The following is a 15,940-nucleotide window of genomic DNA, read 5'->3' on the forward strand; positions in this document are numbered from 1 at the left end:
ATGCTTCACATTTGCCCACAAAGATTTCAGCAAACCAGTTTCCTCCCCAGCTGCAGCTGTTTTGCACGTCCTGCAGTGTAATCATGGAACATAAACGCATCGACAAACACTTTGTGTCTGCAAAACATGTGAGGAGAGCTGCAGAGGAGGGACAATCCAGAAATGCTCATGAATGTCAGTTTAGAAGCTATCAAAGTTCTCAAATAAAGCAGCTTTTGAGAATGTCAATGTTTGTTGGGAATTATCTTACAAAACCAGGAAGGATTTTGGGTTTATATATTAAAAGTTGTTTTTTTATTGATTTTAGTAAAAAAAAATTGCAACTTTTAGGAAAATGCCCCACGAAATCCTGGAGGAACTGAGTTTCCTCCGTTCCAACTTCTCCACCTGGACTCGAGGAGGTGATGGAATCAGAAATATAAACTGACCGTCGTTGTTGTTGTGCAGCTCCATCTTCCCTCGTGGAGTGAGGATGATGATGATGATGATGATGAGGGATCAGTCCAGCAGGCGGTATGTCCCCCAGGTAAAGGACTCGTCCTCGCGGGTTTTCCTCCCGTTTTTTCCCAGCGGCAGCTCCGTCCTCCGGCCGCTCGCGCTCCCTACGAGGCGGATGATCTGATTAGCTCCCGAAGCTCCTCGCAGAGACGAGCTGATGAGCGACACTCGAAGCTACGACTTCGAGGTGAAGCACGTCGCCTGCGAACACAAACATGTTGGCGTGAAAGCCCCGACTAATTACTCCCATAATTAACTTGATTAAACCTATTTTTTTTCCCTGCCGACTCAACGAGTCGAGCTGAAAACCCAGCAGAGCTTCTTCCTTCACTTCAGATGATCTGATCACTAATTAGCATTTTAAACTTCTTCTAACGAACCTCTGGAAAGAGTTTCTGTCAGTCGATGAAATGACAAATAATCTAATCTGGGTTAGATTTCAGACTTGTTGGATCAGAGTCCGTCTCCATGAGGGTTCTGTGTCTGACCTGTGTGGAAAGTTCCTTGGTCTTCATGATGTCTCCTGCCTGGTGGTAGACCTTCCAGCTGACAGGTGCGTATGAATAAGATCCACCTGGGGGCGGTTTGGGGCTTCAGAGCAAAAAGGGGGTGAATATATTTGCAACACAACTTTCAGTTTTGTTTTTTTTTATCCGAGTTTAACGTCAATAATCTGGAGTATTATCAAGTTATGAAACAATTAAACTTCAATTTATTTTAAGAATCATGAAAAACACTTTCAAGTCGAGATAAAGTGTTTATTTTATTGCACAAACCTAAATATAAATAAATACATCAAACACAGGTCAGGTTTGAGTTAGCTGGTTTAATAAAACTCGTTAACCAGCTGGTTATTAACTGGTTTCTCCGTCTGAGGGACATCTGGACCATCCCCTCACCACGTCATGTCCACGTCCATGTCAGAGAGACACTGGGCCAGGTGTCCGTCCCGGTCCATCTGCGTGGACCTGGAGGACGAGCAGAGAGTCGGGGTCAGAGGGCGGGGCCTGAATCTGGGCGTGGTGGTCGCTGAGAGTCGTCCTTCCTCTGAGGGACGCCATCTTTGGGCTCGTGATGGTCGTCCACCTCAGGCGGGGCTGCCGCCACACGTCAGCCTAACGTCTGTACAACTGACCTGAGATCAGTTAGCCGTGGCGGCCATCTTGAAGATGGTTTCATTAAAACCCCTCCTCTGCTTCGTGATATTTTGCTAACAGACAGATATAAGGAAGGAAAGTCTCACCCAGCAGGGAACGGCTGTAAGCACATGGGGCAGCTCTGCAGCTCTTCATCAGCAGGAACCTTCAGCCCCGGTGAGGATGAGGATGCTGCCTCCTCCTCCTCCTCCTGCTGGACGCTCAGCTGCTGCCGCCTGCCGAGCCGGGACTCCGCCAGCCAGTCCGGACTCCGGTCAGGTGGGTTTGGAGTCCTCCGACAGAGCAGAGAGCATTTTGGGAAGGGGTCGACCTCCCAGCCGAGGTCACCCCGTGGGGCCGATGGTTTCTACAGAGAAGGAAAACGGATTCAATCGTTCTGGTCAAACTGAACAAAAACAGGAGCAGAAAAATCAAAGTCCAACTAAGGGGGTCCAGCAGGTTGGACTCCACCAGGGCTGCTCCTGGTCTTTGGTACTGGAGGGGGTCTGGTTTGGTTCTAATTGGTTCCTTGCAGCCGATGTGGTTCTCTTGGCCGGGATGGACTTAGTCCGAGGTCAGTTCTCAACCAGAACGTCTCCTGGAGGACCTCCGGCAAAGATCTGGACTTCCTGGTCCGTCTGCTGTGGTCAGGAGTTCTGGACCAGGGCTGAAAGAACCCGATCCTGGGTCCTCCTCTGTAGGACGGCCGCTGCTCCTCCTCGTGGAGAGGAGGAGCTGAGGTGGTTGTCAGGAAGCTCCAACCCTGCAGCCACCAGAAACGTCTTTTCTGTATTTTAAATTAAAATCCAGTATCTGATCTAAACTCCTCTCCTCCATTTCCCTTTTTTTTTCCTCCATCAGCGAATAAAAATCGGCAAAACAAAAACAAGAAACTACAACTTCCTCCTGGTGGAGGGGAGGAGCTTTTTGTCTGGGGTCACCTTGGTTGGAGCTGGAGAAGAAGACGTTGGATGGATGGAGTTTGATAAAAAGTATTTTATCTGTTTGATTATGTTTTTAGAAGAGGGAAAAATAACTTGTTTCCTCTTTGAGACTTTTTTTAGAGGAGCTCTGGTTTAAATCTGCCTCTGGATTCATTGTTGATTCTTTATCATGAATAAATCAGTTTTTGTCTTAATAAGAAGATCAGAGATCCCATCAAGTCTCAGATTAGGGTCTGAAATGAGACAAGTTTTAAAGAAACTAGCGCCTGAGAAGCCTTTCCCTCCTGTTTAACGTCTCGCATCGATAATGAAAGGTTTTCTTCCAAACCGCTGCGTTTATAAGGTCATTAATAAAATAAACGCTCAGCGTGGATTTTCCTCACATAAATAAAACAGCCGGAACTCGCAGAGATCCCTGAGTTGGTTTTATTCTTTGAGTTTGCTGTAAAATAATAAATAAAACGGATCAGATTAAGAATCTGTCGGAAAATGAAAACAATTAAAACTTTTCCTGCAGAAACAAAGAAACGTCTCTGAACACGTCGGCTCTCTTTGATGCTCGGCGGAACGTGACGTACCGCAGCGGGAGGGAGGGGGAGATCAAGAACCGGGTCCCAGAGCCGGTTCTGCGGGTTCTTCAGAGCAGACATCAGCGTGAACGCCCACAGGCTCTCCACAGCGGGGGGCTCCACGGTTCTCCACCACGGCGCCGCCGCCGGGGGGGGCCGAGACCTGAAACCATCATCATCATCATTATCATCATCATCCTCCTCATCCTTATCATCATCCTCCATCATCATCTTCATCCTCATCATCATCATCCTCATCCTCATCATCCTCATCCTCATCATCCTAATCATCATCCTCCTTATCATCATCATCATCCTTATCATCATCATCATCCTTATCATCCTCATCATCATCATCCTCCTTATCATCCTCATCATCATCCTCCTTATCATCATCCTCATCCTCATCATCATCCTTATCATCATCATCCTTATAATCATCACCATCATCATCATCATCAATTTAATTTAATTTAATTTAAAATAACACAAACACGTCTGTCCCGGCTGTTTTTGTTTAATTTAATCGATGTAAAATATTTAAATACGTTATTTTCTCTCACCTAGCAAAGACTGAATGAAATTATAGAAGCTAAATGGTCTCGATTAATTATTTAGATAATTAGCCTAAATATGAATGTTTTTATGTCCTCACCGGTCGGTTTGTGTTCCTCCGTCCCCGGATGAAGATGTAGAACTGCTCCTCTTCGCTGCCAGGGAACATTTCTCTAACCCAAACTCCTCCGCCGAAGATTTTTTACGTTTAAGTTTGGATTTTGAGTAACTTTCGGCCATTTCCGTTCAAGTTTTCGCGCTAGCGTCAGGAAAGACTGGAACTTCCGGGTCTTGGCGCTTGACGTCATTGAGGATGTCCAATCAGAAGCGACCGTCGGGTCCGCCTCGAAATGGTCTGTCCAATCAGGTGAAAGCACCGAACTGATTGACAGTCAGGAGGAGTCCTGTTGTTTTTGTTTGTTTTATGAATATTTCTAAATAAATAATTAATTAGAAAACATAATTTAAGAAGCTATTTTTTTAAGTTTTTTTTTTTATCTTACAGTCAACCATTTCCTCACTGACTTGATCTTTGCATTTAATATCGCAAAATACACAAATATTGAAACTGTAAAATTTTTAAACAAAGATCTCGAGCGATTAGTTTGTGCTCAGAGTATGTGTTGTAAATGACTCTCAGCTACTACCACACCAAATTTTAGCTCAACATCTGCAAAACTGACTGATTTAAAGCCGACTATGTGTGTGTTAAGTTTGCTTAGTTTTGGTGGCCATTTTGATTTGAGTTGAGTCCAAAGCATAATCAGTTGTAGACTTCCGCCCAAATATTACTTCCTGGAAGTTTCATTAAAATCCGTCCTGTGGTTCGTGAGATATTTTGCTAACAGACAGTTACGATGTTTGGGGAGATCAGTTTGCTGCGGCGGCCATCTTGAATCTTGAACCTTCTGCAGCGGGACAACAAATTATGATCAAAATGTAACATAATTCAGACACATTGGGACTAAATCGCATAAAAAAATAAAAGCTGAATAAGAGCTGTCTCCAGTTTGATCCAGAACCTGGAGGCAGGTTACGTCACAGGATGACGTGTCCGGTTCTGGTGCCGCTCAGGTCCCGCTGCGGGGACGCGCGGAAACTTGGAGTCATGGAGACTTTCTGCTGGCCCGAGGAGACGGACCAACGCGGAGAGCTGGACGGAACCTGGAAACAGTTGGGTTCTTTTTGTTGTTGTTCTGACGCTGCGAAGACGGGCCCGCCCGCCGAACCACGGGGACGCTGTTGCGTAACGTCATTACGTCAGCGGGCGGCGCTCCAGGAAGGAAACGTGACGTCACGCTCTGCAAGCCGGGCGAAGGGGGATGTCAAGACCCGTCAGAACCATGACCCAGCAGTCTGTGGCATAAAAAAGTCAGGAAGACTGCTCTGTCTGTTAGCAAAATATCTCATCAAACACTGGATGGAGTTTAATGAAGCCGTCTGTTGACCCAACTCAAGATGGCTGCCACCTAACTGACCTTACAAAGCACATAAATGTCCATAACGCAGTCAGTTTCACAGATATCGAGCTAAAATCCAGCGTGGTGGTAGCTGAGAGTCATCCGCAACACGTACTCTGAGTGCTAACACGACGACACAGTCTGTCAGTTAGCAAAATATCTCATGAAACTCTGGATGGAGTTTAATGAATCTGTCTACAACGGATTAACTCTGGGAGTTGACCCAACTCAAGATGGCCGCCACAAAACACAGTCAATTCTGCAGACACTGAGCTGAAATCTGGTGTGGTGGTAGCTGAGAGTCATCCCCAACACGTACTCTGAGCTCAACTCACTGCGTGTTTGTTAGCAAAATATCTCATCAAACACTGGATGGAGTTTAATGAATCTGTCAGGATGAACGTCTGCAACTGATTAACTTTGGGGGTTTGGGACCAAACTAAAGATGGCCGCCACAACGAACTGACCTTACAAAACTCAGTCAGTGAAGCGGACACTGAGGTGAAATCTGGCATGGTAGTAGCTGAGAGTTATCCCCATAATAAGACAAAGTCTGCCTTTAGCTTTATAATTTTATTTATTAAAAACATTTTTTTAGGCTGTTTTGTTTTATTTTTATCTCTTCCTCCTGAGGCCTAACCAGCTGTTTGCTCTGGATCGTTCAGTAATCCTAAAATCTGATTAGTTTCAACAAATAAATCTTTTTTTTTTGTTCTTTCTTAAACGTAACAAACAAAAAAACAAAGCGAGAATCGACCTTTTTTTATTCCTGAAAACTAAAATCTGTTTATTCGTGGGTTTTTGTTTTTTTTCTGGTCTCAGTAAAGAGAATCAGAGAAACGTGTAACCCTGAGCCGTCGGTACCACAGGTCCGGGCCGCTGCCAGCTGGGTTTCTGTTAATTGATTAATCCGTTAATGACCTGAGCTCGGAGCGGGCCAGGTTCTGGAGGATTACGTCTGACCCCCCTCGGATCAGGAGGATTACCAACAAGTGCAGCTGGGAAACAGCCGAAGGAGCCCGAAAGCCACAGATTTTATTAGATTTCTTCTTTTTTTTTTTTCTGGTGGTTTGATTAAACGCAGCCCGGTTCTCCTGGGTGGTTCTGGTTCTGGAGGGAGAACCCGGTCTGTCTGCGTGGAGCTTTATCCAACAAAAAAATTAAATAATATTAACAGATAAATCATAAAATCAACCGTTCATTTCTGTTACTTTGATTGAATTCATAGATTTTAGCTTTTAAATAAATAAAATTAAAATAAGGTAAACAAAACGTGAATCTGAGCTTCAGACAAAAATAAATAAAAAACATTTAGTTCTATAAACATAACTTTAAACACTCAGCTGCTGTTTCTGAACTTCAGCTGTTTTAGCTGTTTCATCCATCGAAACGTTCGACTCATTCCCCTGACAAAAATATTTAACTTTATTTATAAAATAAATCCCATCAGACGTGTTCTCTTCATTGTTCTCTTTAAAATCTGCTTCAGCAGTCGTCTCAAGCTAATGTTAGCTTCTAGCTACTGTTTGCTAACTTGATCATTCAGCTGCAGTTTAGCTTTTAGCTATTGCTGCGTCTGTTTAGCTCATTTTGACAACCGTTCTGCTGCTTTTAGCTTTACAGGCTTCAGCTTCAGCTGCTCCCTCAGCTTTGGTTTAGGTCCTGGTGCCTTCAGCCTGAGTTCAAAGGTCACGACCTCCATGTCAGGCTGCAGTTTGGGCTCTGGGAGGGTAGGGGGCGCCGCAGGAGCAGCAAACTTTGAGTCCTTGGACTTGTTGTGGAGAAGACCTTTGGTTCTGTCTCGCAAACGTCACCCCCCCATCATCATCATCATCATCATCTTACGACAAACTGGAGCCAAATGGTTCAGCTCTGGTGCGTTCAGGGACTCTGGGAAAGGTGGGTAACTCTGTTTTCCTGCAGCTCTGCCGTGAAAAGTAAAGCAGCTTTCAGAAGAGGGGGAAATCTGTTCTGTTTATAATATATGATAATATATGAACAGGTAATAGGCTAAATAAGTAAGAGATGAGGCAAAATAAAGATAAGCCAAAAAATAAAAAGCTTACTTTAAAGATTCTCCTATCTGCCTCATTTTCTTTGTAAATAATTAAACTTACATGTATATAAATGACCCTGAAAGCTTTTATTGGTTTTAATGAGCGTGTTGTGTTCACTCACCGGCAATAAACTGTATTTAATTCTAATAAAATGTAAAATACTGCTAAATAAATAAACAAACTAAGTAGTAAACAACTAAAAGTTTGTATAAAAAAGTCAAACTCTCGTTTATGTTTTATCTGTGAGCATTTAAAACTTGATTATAACAAAATGTACATATAAAAATTCAAATTCAAATACAGCAAAAGAATTAGTATATCTTATATACAGCTCATATAAACATATAAAAAGATAGAGGCAAAATTAAATTAATAAATAAAGCTCAGTTTTATTAATAATATTATCTTTCTAATGTCAAATATTTTAATAAACTTTAATCAGCATATGAAATAAGCAAATTTGAATAAACATATAGGAAAATAATCATTTGAATGAAAAAATCAAAGCGTGTAACTGTTTTCCCACTGCGCTTGAACGCAGCATTCCTCTCTCTTTCCGTCCCCTCGGCCGGTGCGCGTGTGCGCAGGCGCGTGCCGCTCCTGGCTGAGAGGGGAGGGGGTGCTGGCTCGTTCCTGGAAGAGCCCGGCCGGCAGAGTCAGTCACATTCCTGGCTGGATTCACTGACTGAGCCAGACAAACACAGCGGGGGGAGGGACGAGAGAGCGCGAGCGCGAGGCAGAGAGAGAGAGAGAGAGAGAGCGCGAGGCAGAGGGAGCGCGCGCCTGCAGACGCTCAGTCAGACCGAACCGCGGGGGAAGACGGACTGAGTCGCTGCGGAGCTAAACAACCCGAAACCAGGACTTTTACCCGGACTCGCGAGCCGCTTGTTCCTCGCCTCCTTTTTGTCCCGCTCGGAACTTTTCGTGTCCCGCTCGGAACTTTTCGCCGCTCCGGAGTACGGACACCCACCGACCCACCAGCCCGCACCCGTCCCGTCCCGCTTGTCTCGGATATGGACAGTCCCGCTGGTCGGCGTCCGCTCGGTTCGAAGTGAAAGGACCGCGACCGAACCCGGGTCCGGGGCTCCCGAATCCCGAATTAAATGGCCGTTTGATGACGCGTTTCGCACTTTTTGTCACTCCTGGGACGCCGTGGATTCGCCGCGCTGAGATTCGCTCAGTGAGACGCAGGATTTCCAAAGTTGGAGGAAAAACATGGAGGCTGTAAGCCGCTTCCAGCCTCACCCGGGACTGCAACAGACCCTGAAGCAGTTCCACCTCAGCTCCATGAGCTCCCTGGGCGGACCGGCGGCCTTCTCCGCCCGGTGGCAGCACGAGCTGCTCTTCAAGAAGGACGGCAAGGAGCCCGAACCGGTCCTGCAGCACCTGCCGCCGCCCGTCATGCCCGGGCCGCTCTTCATCCCGTCGGACCGCTCCACGGAGAGGTGCGAGACGGTCCTGGAGGGGGAGACCATCTCCTGCTTCGTGGTCGGCGGGGAGAAGCGGCTGTGCCTGCCGCAGATCCTGAACACGGTGCTGCGGGACTTCAGCCTGCAGCAGATCAACTCGGTGTGCGACGAGCTGCACATCTACTGCTCCCGGTGCACGGCGGACCAGCTGGAGATCCTCAAAGTCATGGGGATCCTGCCCTTCTCCGCGCCGTCCTGCGGCCTCATCACCAAGACGGACTCGGAGCGGCTCTGCAACGCCCTGATCTACGGCGGCGCCTTCCCGCCCCGCTGCAGGAAGGACCCGAGCTCCGGGTCCCTGGAGCTGCAGCTCACCGACCGCAGCTTCAGGGTCTACCACGAGTGCTTCGGCAAGTGCAAGGGCTTGTTCGTGCCCGAGCTGTACACGAGCCCGAACGCCGCGTGCATCCAGTGCGCGGACTGCAGACTCATGTACCCGACCCACAAGTTCGTGGTGCACGGCCACAAGGCGCAGGAGAACCGGACTTGCCACTGGGGGTTCGACTCGGCCAACTGGCGGGCGTACATCCTCCTGGGTCAGGATTACACGGGCAAGGAGGAGCGGTCCCGCCTGGAGCTGCTCCTGGACGAGATCAAGGAGAAGTTCGACTTCGCCAACAAGTACAAGAGGAAAGCGTCGTCCAGGGTGAGTCGGTTCGGTTCGGTTTGTGCCTCCGGGTCCGGGACCTCTGCTCGGAGAGGTTGCTCTTTGGTCGTTCTCAGCCGGGTTCCGAGCTGGTTCTGGAAGGTTCGGTCCAAAGTGTGACTTGTCCTGGTGTCCAGGGTCTTTCCCTGGGAGGAATGCATGTCGCCCGCCGCTTCTCGTCTCCAAACTTCCAGCAGAGCTCATCTCCTGCAGAAGAAGAGCTGAAATATCGCGAGATGTCAGGCTGCATGTTGGGGGATGACCCTCAGCTACTACCACTTCGAGTTTTACCTGACACCCGTCTGATGTTGACTAGTTGCGGCGGCCATCTTGAATCCGCTTGGCTCCAAAGGGTACTTGTAAAACGATTACTTCCTGAAACTTTGGTTAAAATCCCTCCATTTGTTATTGAGATATTTTTCTAACAGACGGACAAACGAGGTTCATTTAAGCAAAGCTCAGATTGCATGTTGGGGATGACCCTCAGCTACTACCACCCCGAATCCCAGCTGCGGCGGCCATCTTGAAGAGGTTAATCAGCTCTGCAGGTGCATCCCAAAAAGCCTCGTTAAGGTCTGTCCAGTGGCTCGTGAGATATTTTGCTAACAGGGAAGCGTTGATGCCAGGTAGCAGTCGGAGCATGTGTTGGCGATCACTCTCAGCTAGCTCGTTATCTTTGAGTGGCGGCCATTTTTATCTGAAAATCTGACTCCCGCCGTCGTGTTCAGCATCGTTACCAAATTGTTGCTCCCGTCCAGGGGTGACAACAAAACACCCGTGGAGGTAATAAAGACATTATTGCCCCTGAAGTTGCCCCCCCAGCTCCTGTTTGTTTGTCCGTACAGTAAAGAGTCTCAAACACCAACAAATGGCTCGGTGGGGAAGCGTAAACACCAGCAGGAACCAAACCTTTTCTCCCCCTTTAAATGTGATGGGGCTCGTTGGCCTGACTCAAGATGGCCGCCGCAGCGAACACATTAAAAGGGATACTGAGCTGGAATTTGGCGTGGTAGTAGCTGAGAGTCATCTTGGTGGTCACACAGGATCCTTGTTGGAATCAACGCCGCCTGTTAGCAAAATATCGGATTTTAATGAGACTTTCAGACCCTTAATCGTAGATTTCAGATGTACATCCAGCTGGGTTTTGGTCGAAACATCGCGGTGAGTTTTACAGACGTGGAGCTAAAACTTGGCGCGGTAGTAGCTGAGCCTGATCCTTAACTCATACTCTGAAGGCTAACTAATCCGGTTTAAATCTGTGGCGTGAACGGCGGCGGGCGATATGCATTCCATGGAGGAGTTCACTGACTTCCTGTGTCTGTTTTTACCAAAATGAAACCGATTCTTTGAAGGAATGTGCTCAGATTCTGTGTTCTGGATGACTCTCAGCTACCAACTTAAAGCCATCCTTGTGTTTGCTAAAGCCACTTAGCTGTGGCGGCCATCTTGAATGGTGCTGCCTCCCAAAAACCCAACAGGAAGAACGTCTGAAAGTTTAATTTATTGGTTCATAAAAGCCGACAGGGCGTGTTGGACTCCTCTCAGGTTCTTTTCTCCTTTTTAAGGGGGTATGGAGGAGTCGCGTGCTGAGCGTCTGTCAGCTGACGTTGGAGTGCCAGACCTCGCCTCGCCCCTCCTCCTTCGGCTCGCGTTGGGGCGCCTCTGAGAATACGGCCGAGGCTGTTACAGACGTGTGAGCAGCAGACAGACGCAGGAAGTGATGTCGCCACACTTCCCTCCTCGCAGACGCTCTTTTGAAAGACCTGCGTGGGTCGGGCTGCGTCGCCTCGCTTCTTTAGCTGTTTCAAAACGTTCGGCTCGTTTTACGGCGACTTTTTGAAATGTTTAACTTTATTTCCCAGAACTTTTCAAATCCATGAAATACTAGAATCAAATTCAGCTTCATTTGAGGCTTTTAGCTACTTTTATGCTAGTTTTAGCTTGTAGCCACTGTTTTTTCTATAACTTTGTTTTTAAATATGATAATTAAGTCATAAAATCTGATTTGAGTCCAGATTGTTTTGTCGGAGGACGCAGGTCGTCCTGAGCATCGTCTAAACGAGTTTAACGAGCCGGGCCGCGGCTGACACGCCTCGCCGCCTGGGTGGCCTTCCACATCAGGATGTTTAGGGAAGAATCGCGGCTGCAGATTTATAAACTCGGCTCGAGACGAGCTGATTTCTCCCCTGCGTTTGTGTGGTTCAGGAGGTGAAACGTGTCTGTTAGCAAAATATCTCATGAACCAGTGGATGGATTTTATTGAAACATTCAGGTAAAAATCATTGGATTCACATCTACACTGCATTAACTTTAGGGGGCAATCCAAATAAAGATGGCCGCCACAGCTAGCTGATCTCAACTAAGACAACTCGTTCAGTTTTACAGATACTGAGCTGTGATTCAGGGTGGTAGTAGCTGAGAGTAACATGATCTTATTTCTTGAATTCCTCGGAGGAATGCTGGGATTTTAAAAGTTGTTCCTTACCTGCCTGGTCCGTTTGGGGCGGGTGGCGTCTGCGAGCGCTGCGATTGGTCCTCCCTCCCAGGTGATCGTTTCGGAGGCAGTGTGGCGTGCACATGTGCTGACACCCCGCACATTCCTGCGGGCGGCTGCCATGTGTTTTCCTGTTTATACAGACTGCGAGCATTAATTTGTTGCTGCTCTTCCACAATAACCCGATGAAACAGGAAGTGATGTCACCGGAGCGAAAAGCTTGGCGTTTTTTTTGGCTGTTTTCTTCCATCTTTGACTCAGTTTCTTTGGCTCTTTTTCTACCGTCAAAACTAAAACTAATAGTAGCTAAAGGCTAGTTATAGTAAAAGCAGCAAAAGCTGAGCTAAAAGCAGCTAAAGGATGATGTTTTTAAAGGAACTGAAGACACGTTAATGTATTTTTTATTAGATTTGTTCTGAAAAGTTCGACAGCTACCAAAGTCCCAGCGCCCGTCTGCGATATGAGCTGAACTTTTAGCTGTCTCAGCAGCTAAAATGAAGCAGCAGAGCCTTTCAGGAGGAATGCCGCCTCGGCTGCAGAAACCTTCGAGAGGCCAAAACTTCCCCTTTCCCTCCCTCCCTCCCCCATCTTCCTCGCCGCCGCTGCAGCTCGGGATATCTGGCCTCCAGCTGAAGGGGCCGCTTGTTTGGCGGGGGGAGGGGGCGGGGTTTGTGGTGGTTGGGGCTCAGAGGAAGTGGCGTCCCAGAGGGGATATCGGCCCACGTCCTGTTTCTGATGCGAGGCGGCGCAGAGTTGGAAAAAGCCCACCGACTGCCAGGACAACAGCTGGGAACGCCACTTTCCTGGGGGCTGGTTTAGGAATATTTTTACTTTTTTCATAAGATTTTGGCAAAACAAGACTGTTTTAAAAAACAAAACCTGCAGGAAAGCTTCATTTAGTAGTGATTGGACAGATTCAGAGCTGGTTTGTTACCAGTATTGCTGCAAATCACTGCCGTTTCTTCTGTTTCTCACACTTTCTGTATATTTTCCTTTCATCTTTTCTCCCTCTGAGCTGGAAACAACTTTAAACAAATACGTTTTATTTTTTTCCTCTCCTTCCGTTGTGTGGGAGAAGCAGAAAGACAAAAGAGCAGCTTGGCTCTGAGGCGTCTTGCCGTAAAACCTTGAGGAACGACCGCGCTGCCGCCGTCGGATCGCGGTTTTGATGCGCCTTCAAAACCCTCCGTTTCCACGACAACTGCTGACAGGAAAAACAGCGCCGTCACAAGACGGAGGGAAAGAGCGCGGCGGAGCTGCTTGGAAAAAAAACCCCAAAAAAGCGGCCATTGAAGCAGCAGCGGAAAATGAAATAACTGTAGTGATTTATTTATTTATTTTGGGTCGTCTTTCAGGTGCGTCTTCCTGCCAGAAGCCTTTAAAGCTGCGAACTGAAGGGGGTTTTCCCAGCTGATGTTTGATCGTGTGCAGGGAGTGAAAGCACACAAATTCATATTTTTTATGTCTTTACGTCGTAAAGCCTGAGAAGAACTGGATGAAAATCAAAATGTTGCCTTTTAAACCTGAACAGGAAGAGGTTTTAAAATAAAGCTCGTATTACTCTTCAAAATAAGAGCCGTTTCTGTCAAAGCTTAGATTATTACAAAAAGGAAGTCCTGAACTATGATTTAATTTGTAGATAAAATACTCTGGTTACCTGTTTGAAGGCTTTAGTTATATTTTCCTGCAGTAATGGGAGTTTCCTGCTGAGGGACGAGGACAGTTCGGTTCTGTCCAAAAAAAATGGACATTTGTTGGTTGAAGACAGGAACCCAGACGAGACGGTGACAGTTTCAAGTTGGAAGCCAGATTTATTTGGTTGTTTGGTTAATTAGCTGTGTGCGTTTCGCCTGCTGACTCTTGTAGCTTGTTGCGAACGTTCGTGGTCGGCGAGCTTTCTGCTGGACCAGGTGATGGTCGCCTGCTGCAGAAACTGCTTCCTGTCTCTGTTTGTTTGCTTTTAAGGAGCTTAAACTGAGAAATTGAGCCATTTTTATCACGTTGAACATGATAACCCCTGATTCTGCTGGAAACAAACACGACTCTGCAGCTTTTACTTGACCAGCGTCGAAAAGGGACGTTCATGTCCTGGTTGGCGGCCGTGAGGGAACGAGCCGAACCCTGCGTCTGTGGCTCGGATCGGGTGAGGAAAGACAGATTTCTGGCTACGCCGTCTCCTCGCCGTGCGTGTTCTCCACCTCCTGCAGGTGGTGCACGAGGAAGGAGCTCCTTCTGCTGACAACACGGTTCTCCAACATCTCTGAAAGGTTCCCGCAGGCGCTGAGGTCCGCCGTGTTTATTTAATGAGCGTCTCTTTGAAATATTCATCGCTCGTGGCGCTGCAGGACCCCGGCTCCACCTCCCACACCTTTGGCCTTCTTACATCCACCCAGCAGCTTCACAGCTCAGCATCCGCTTTATTCTGGGAGAACTTTCAGTTTTTATTTTTTCCTTTTTCCGTCCTCGGCGGGGTGTGAAGAGCCCTTTTAGAGCCAGAGCAGTCAACGGCTGAGGAGGGAAAAAAGATAAATCACAAATATTCTGAGAATCCCGGAGCTGAATCGAGTCCTCTGGGTGTTACTACGAGCTGCAGTGGCACACTTGGCGAGTAATCGGTCTGTTTGGAGGCTAAACGTGAGATCACAGATTATTTTTGAGGTTTTTTTCTTGTGAAGTCTTGCGGTTCTGCCCAAGATGCTAAACTTACCGTCAAAAAATAACTGAAATTTACTTTTAAAACCAACCAAAATCACAGCTTTGAATACATTTCAGCTCGTCTGAATTCTCTCCATGATATCAAGACTTTATGTCAGATTATGGAGTGTGATCAAACCAGGTGTCGGCCATATTGGCGATATAAGAGACGCAGAGACACGAGGGAGGCTCGGGGTGCCTCAAATCGACCCGATCGCGACGCTTTTACCAACTCTTTCAAATTCAAGAGAGAGAAGACGAGCTTCATCAGAACCCTGAAGGTTCTGTTGACCCAAACAGGTGAATATTTGGGCCCAGAATATGTTTGTCGCCGTTAGCAGCTTCTGATTAGAAATAAATCAAACTTTCCTCCGTCGTGGTTTAACCTGCAGCAGCTGCTGATGAAATGCCACGTTGACTTCAGGTTGTGTTCGAGTCGCGTTTTTTACTGTTGTGTAATTAAACCAAAGTGAGTTTATCAGAGTCGCTGCGGTTCGCTGATATGACGGGCACAGAAACCCGTTTCTGTCCAAATAAATGGAGTTTAATTCCTCTTTTTCTGTCAGCTTTGGTGCACGTATCTGATCGTCTATGTCGAGATTGAAGGAAACCTCCCGATGTGGGAATTTAACGCTTTAAAGGCGTTCGTTTCAAACGCAACCAGCGAGGAAAGCTAATCGAAGGAATGCATGTCACCCGCCGCCTGACCTGCAGCCGTTTCAGGCTGAGGTCGTTATGTGTGTTGGCTGTGGCAGCCATCTTGGATTGGGTCAGTCAGTTGCAGGCGTGTGTGCAGAGGTTACTTCCTGAAGGTTTCCAGAAACCCGTCCGTGAGGCTGGGCCGCTCGTCGTTTTCAGGGGGTGGTTTTGTGCTGCGTCAGCCGTGGAGCCTCTTTTGTGGATGACAGCTAAACCTCAACAACCCCCCCACCTCACACACACACACACACACACACACACACAACCCCCCACAGCCCGCCGTGTTTGCAGGAGCAGCCAGGAGCTCATGACCTTTACCCTCCTCAAATAAAGACGCGACCCGCCTCACCTCACCCCTCTCTTTAAGCGCCGTCGGCCAATTGCGTGCCACTAAGAAATTCCCACCGGGCAGATGGCCTTACACACACACACACACTCCAAGCTATCCAATAAATTAAAAGTCTCAGTTACGTAACAAAATAAAGGTTTGAAAAAGGAGCGTTTTATGAAAGTAATTAAATGATTTCAGGTTTTTTACTTTTCTGATTCGTGTCGAAGCTGGTCCAGTGTGTTATTTGTGTCCTCACGTGTGTGTGTGTGTGTGTGTTTTGTCTTTGGATCAGCTGTAGGAGGAGATTAGCATGAGCTCCCTGCCTACTCATTTCCATCCCCATCTGCCCCGTCTCCCACCGTGACGCCCCCCCCCCACCCCCACCCCC

General features: G+C 47.4%; 2 protein-coding genes across 2 annotated transcripts in view; one reads left to right on the top strand and one right to left on the bottom strand.

Moving 5' to 3' along the window:
- Positions 1-1,242: 1,242 nt before the first annotated feature.
- si:ch73-70k4.1 (FA core complex associated protein 20) lies at positions 1,243-4,929 on the bottom strand. Its single transcript, XM_017440900.3, has 4 exons — positions 3,803-4,929; positions 3,157-3,310; positions 1,742-2,001; positions 1,243-1,466 (listed from the first exon to the last, which is right to left on the bottom strand). The coding sequence occupies exons 1-4, from the start codon at positions 3,940-3,942 to the stop codon at positions 1,394-1,396; spliced, it is 627 nt and encodes a 208-aa protein (XP_017296389.1). The 5' UTR covers positions 3,943-4,929; the 3' UTR covers positions 1,243-1,393.
- Positions 4,930-7,961: 3,032 nt separating this feature from the next.
- The window catches only part of skia (v-ski avian sarcoma viral oncogene homolog a), a 60,693-nt gene continuing 52,714 nt past the window's right edge, over positions 7,962-15,940 (top strand). Inside the window, exon 1 of the mRNA XM_017440901.3 lies at positions 7,962-9,334. Coding sequence (XP_017296390.1) covers positions 8,435-9,334 — 900 coding nt within the window. The 5' untranslated portion in view covers positions 7,962-8,434. The remainder of the gene's footprint in view (positions 9,335-15,940) is intronic.

The sequence above is a fragment of the Kryptolebias marmoratus genome, linkage group LG8 (assembly GCF_001649575.2).
Source record: "Kryptolebias marmoratus isolate JLee-2015 linkage group LG8, ASM164957v2, whole genome shotgun sequence".
In the NCBI taxonomy this organism is placed as follows: domain Eukaryota; kingdom Metazoa; phylum Chordata; class Actinopteri; order Cyprinodontiformes; family Rivulidae; genus Kryptolebias; species Kryptolebias marmoratus.

Excerpts from the sequence above, each read along its gene's own strand:
- si:ch73-70k4.1 (XM_017440900.3), bottom strand. The coding sequence starts at position 3,942 with ATGGCCGAAAGTTACTCAAAATCCAAACTTAAACGTAAAAAATCTTCG. Across the intron at positions 3,311-3,802 it reads GGAGGAACACAAACCGACCG|GTCTCGGCCCCCCCCGGCGG; the intron begins GTGAGGACATAA and ends TGATGGTTTCAG. Across the intron at positions 1,467-1,741 it reads TTACAGCCGTTCCCTGCTGG|GTCCACGCAGATGGACCGGG; the intron begins GTGAGACTTTCC and ends CTCGTCCTCCAG.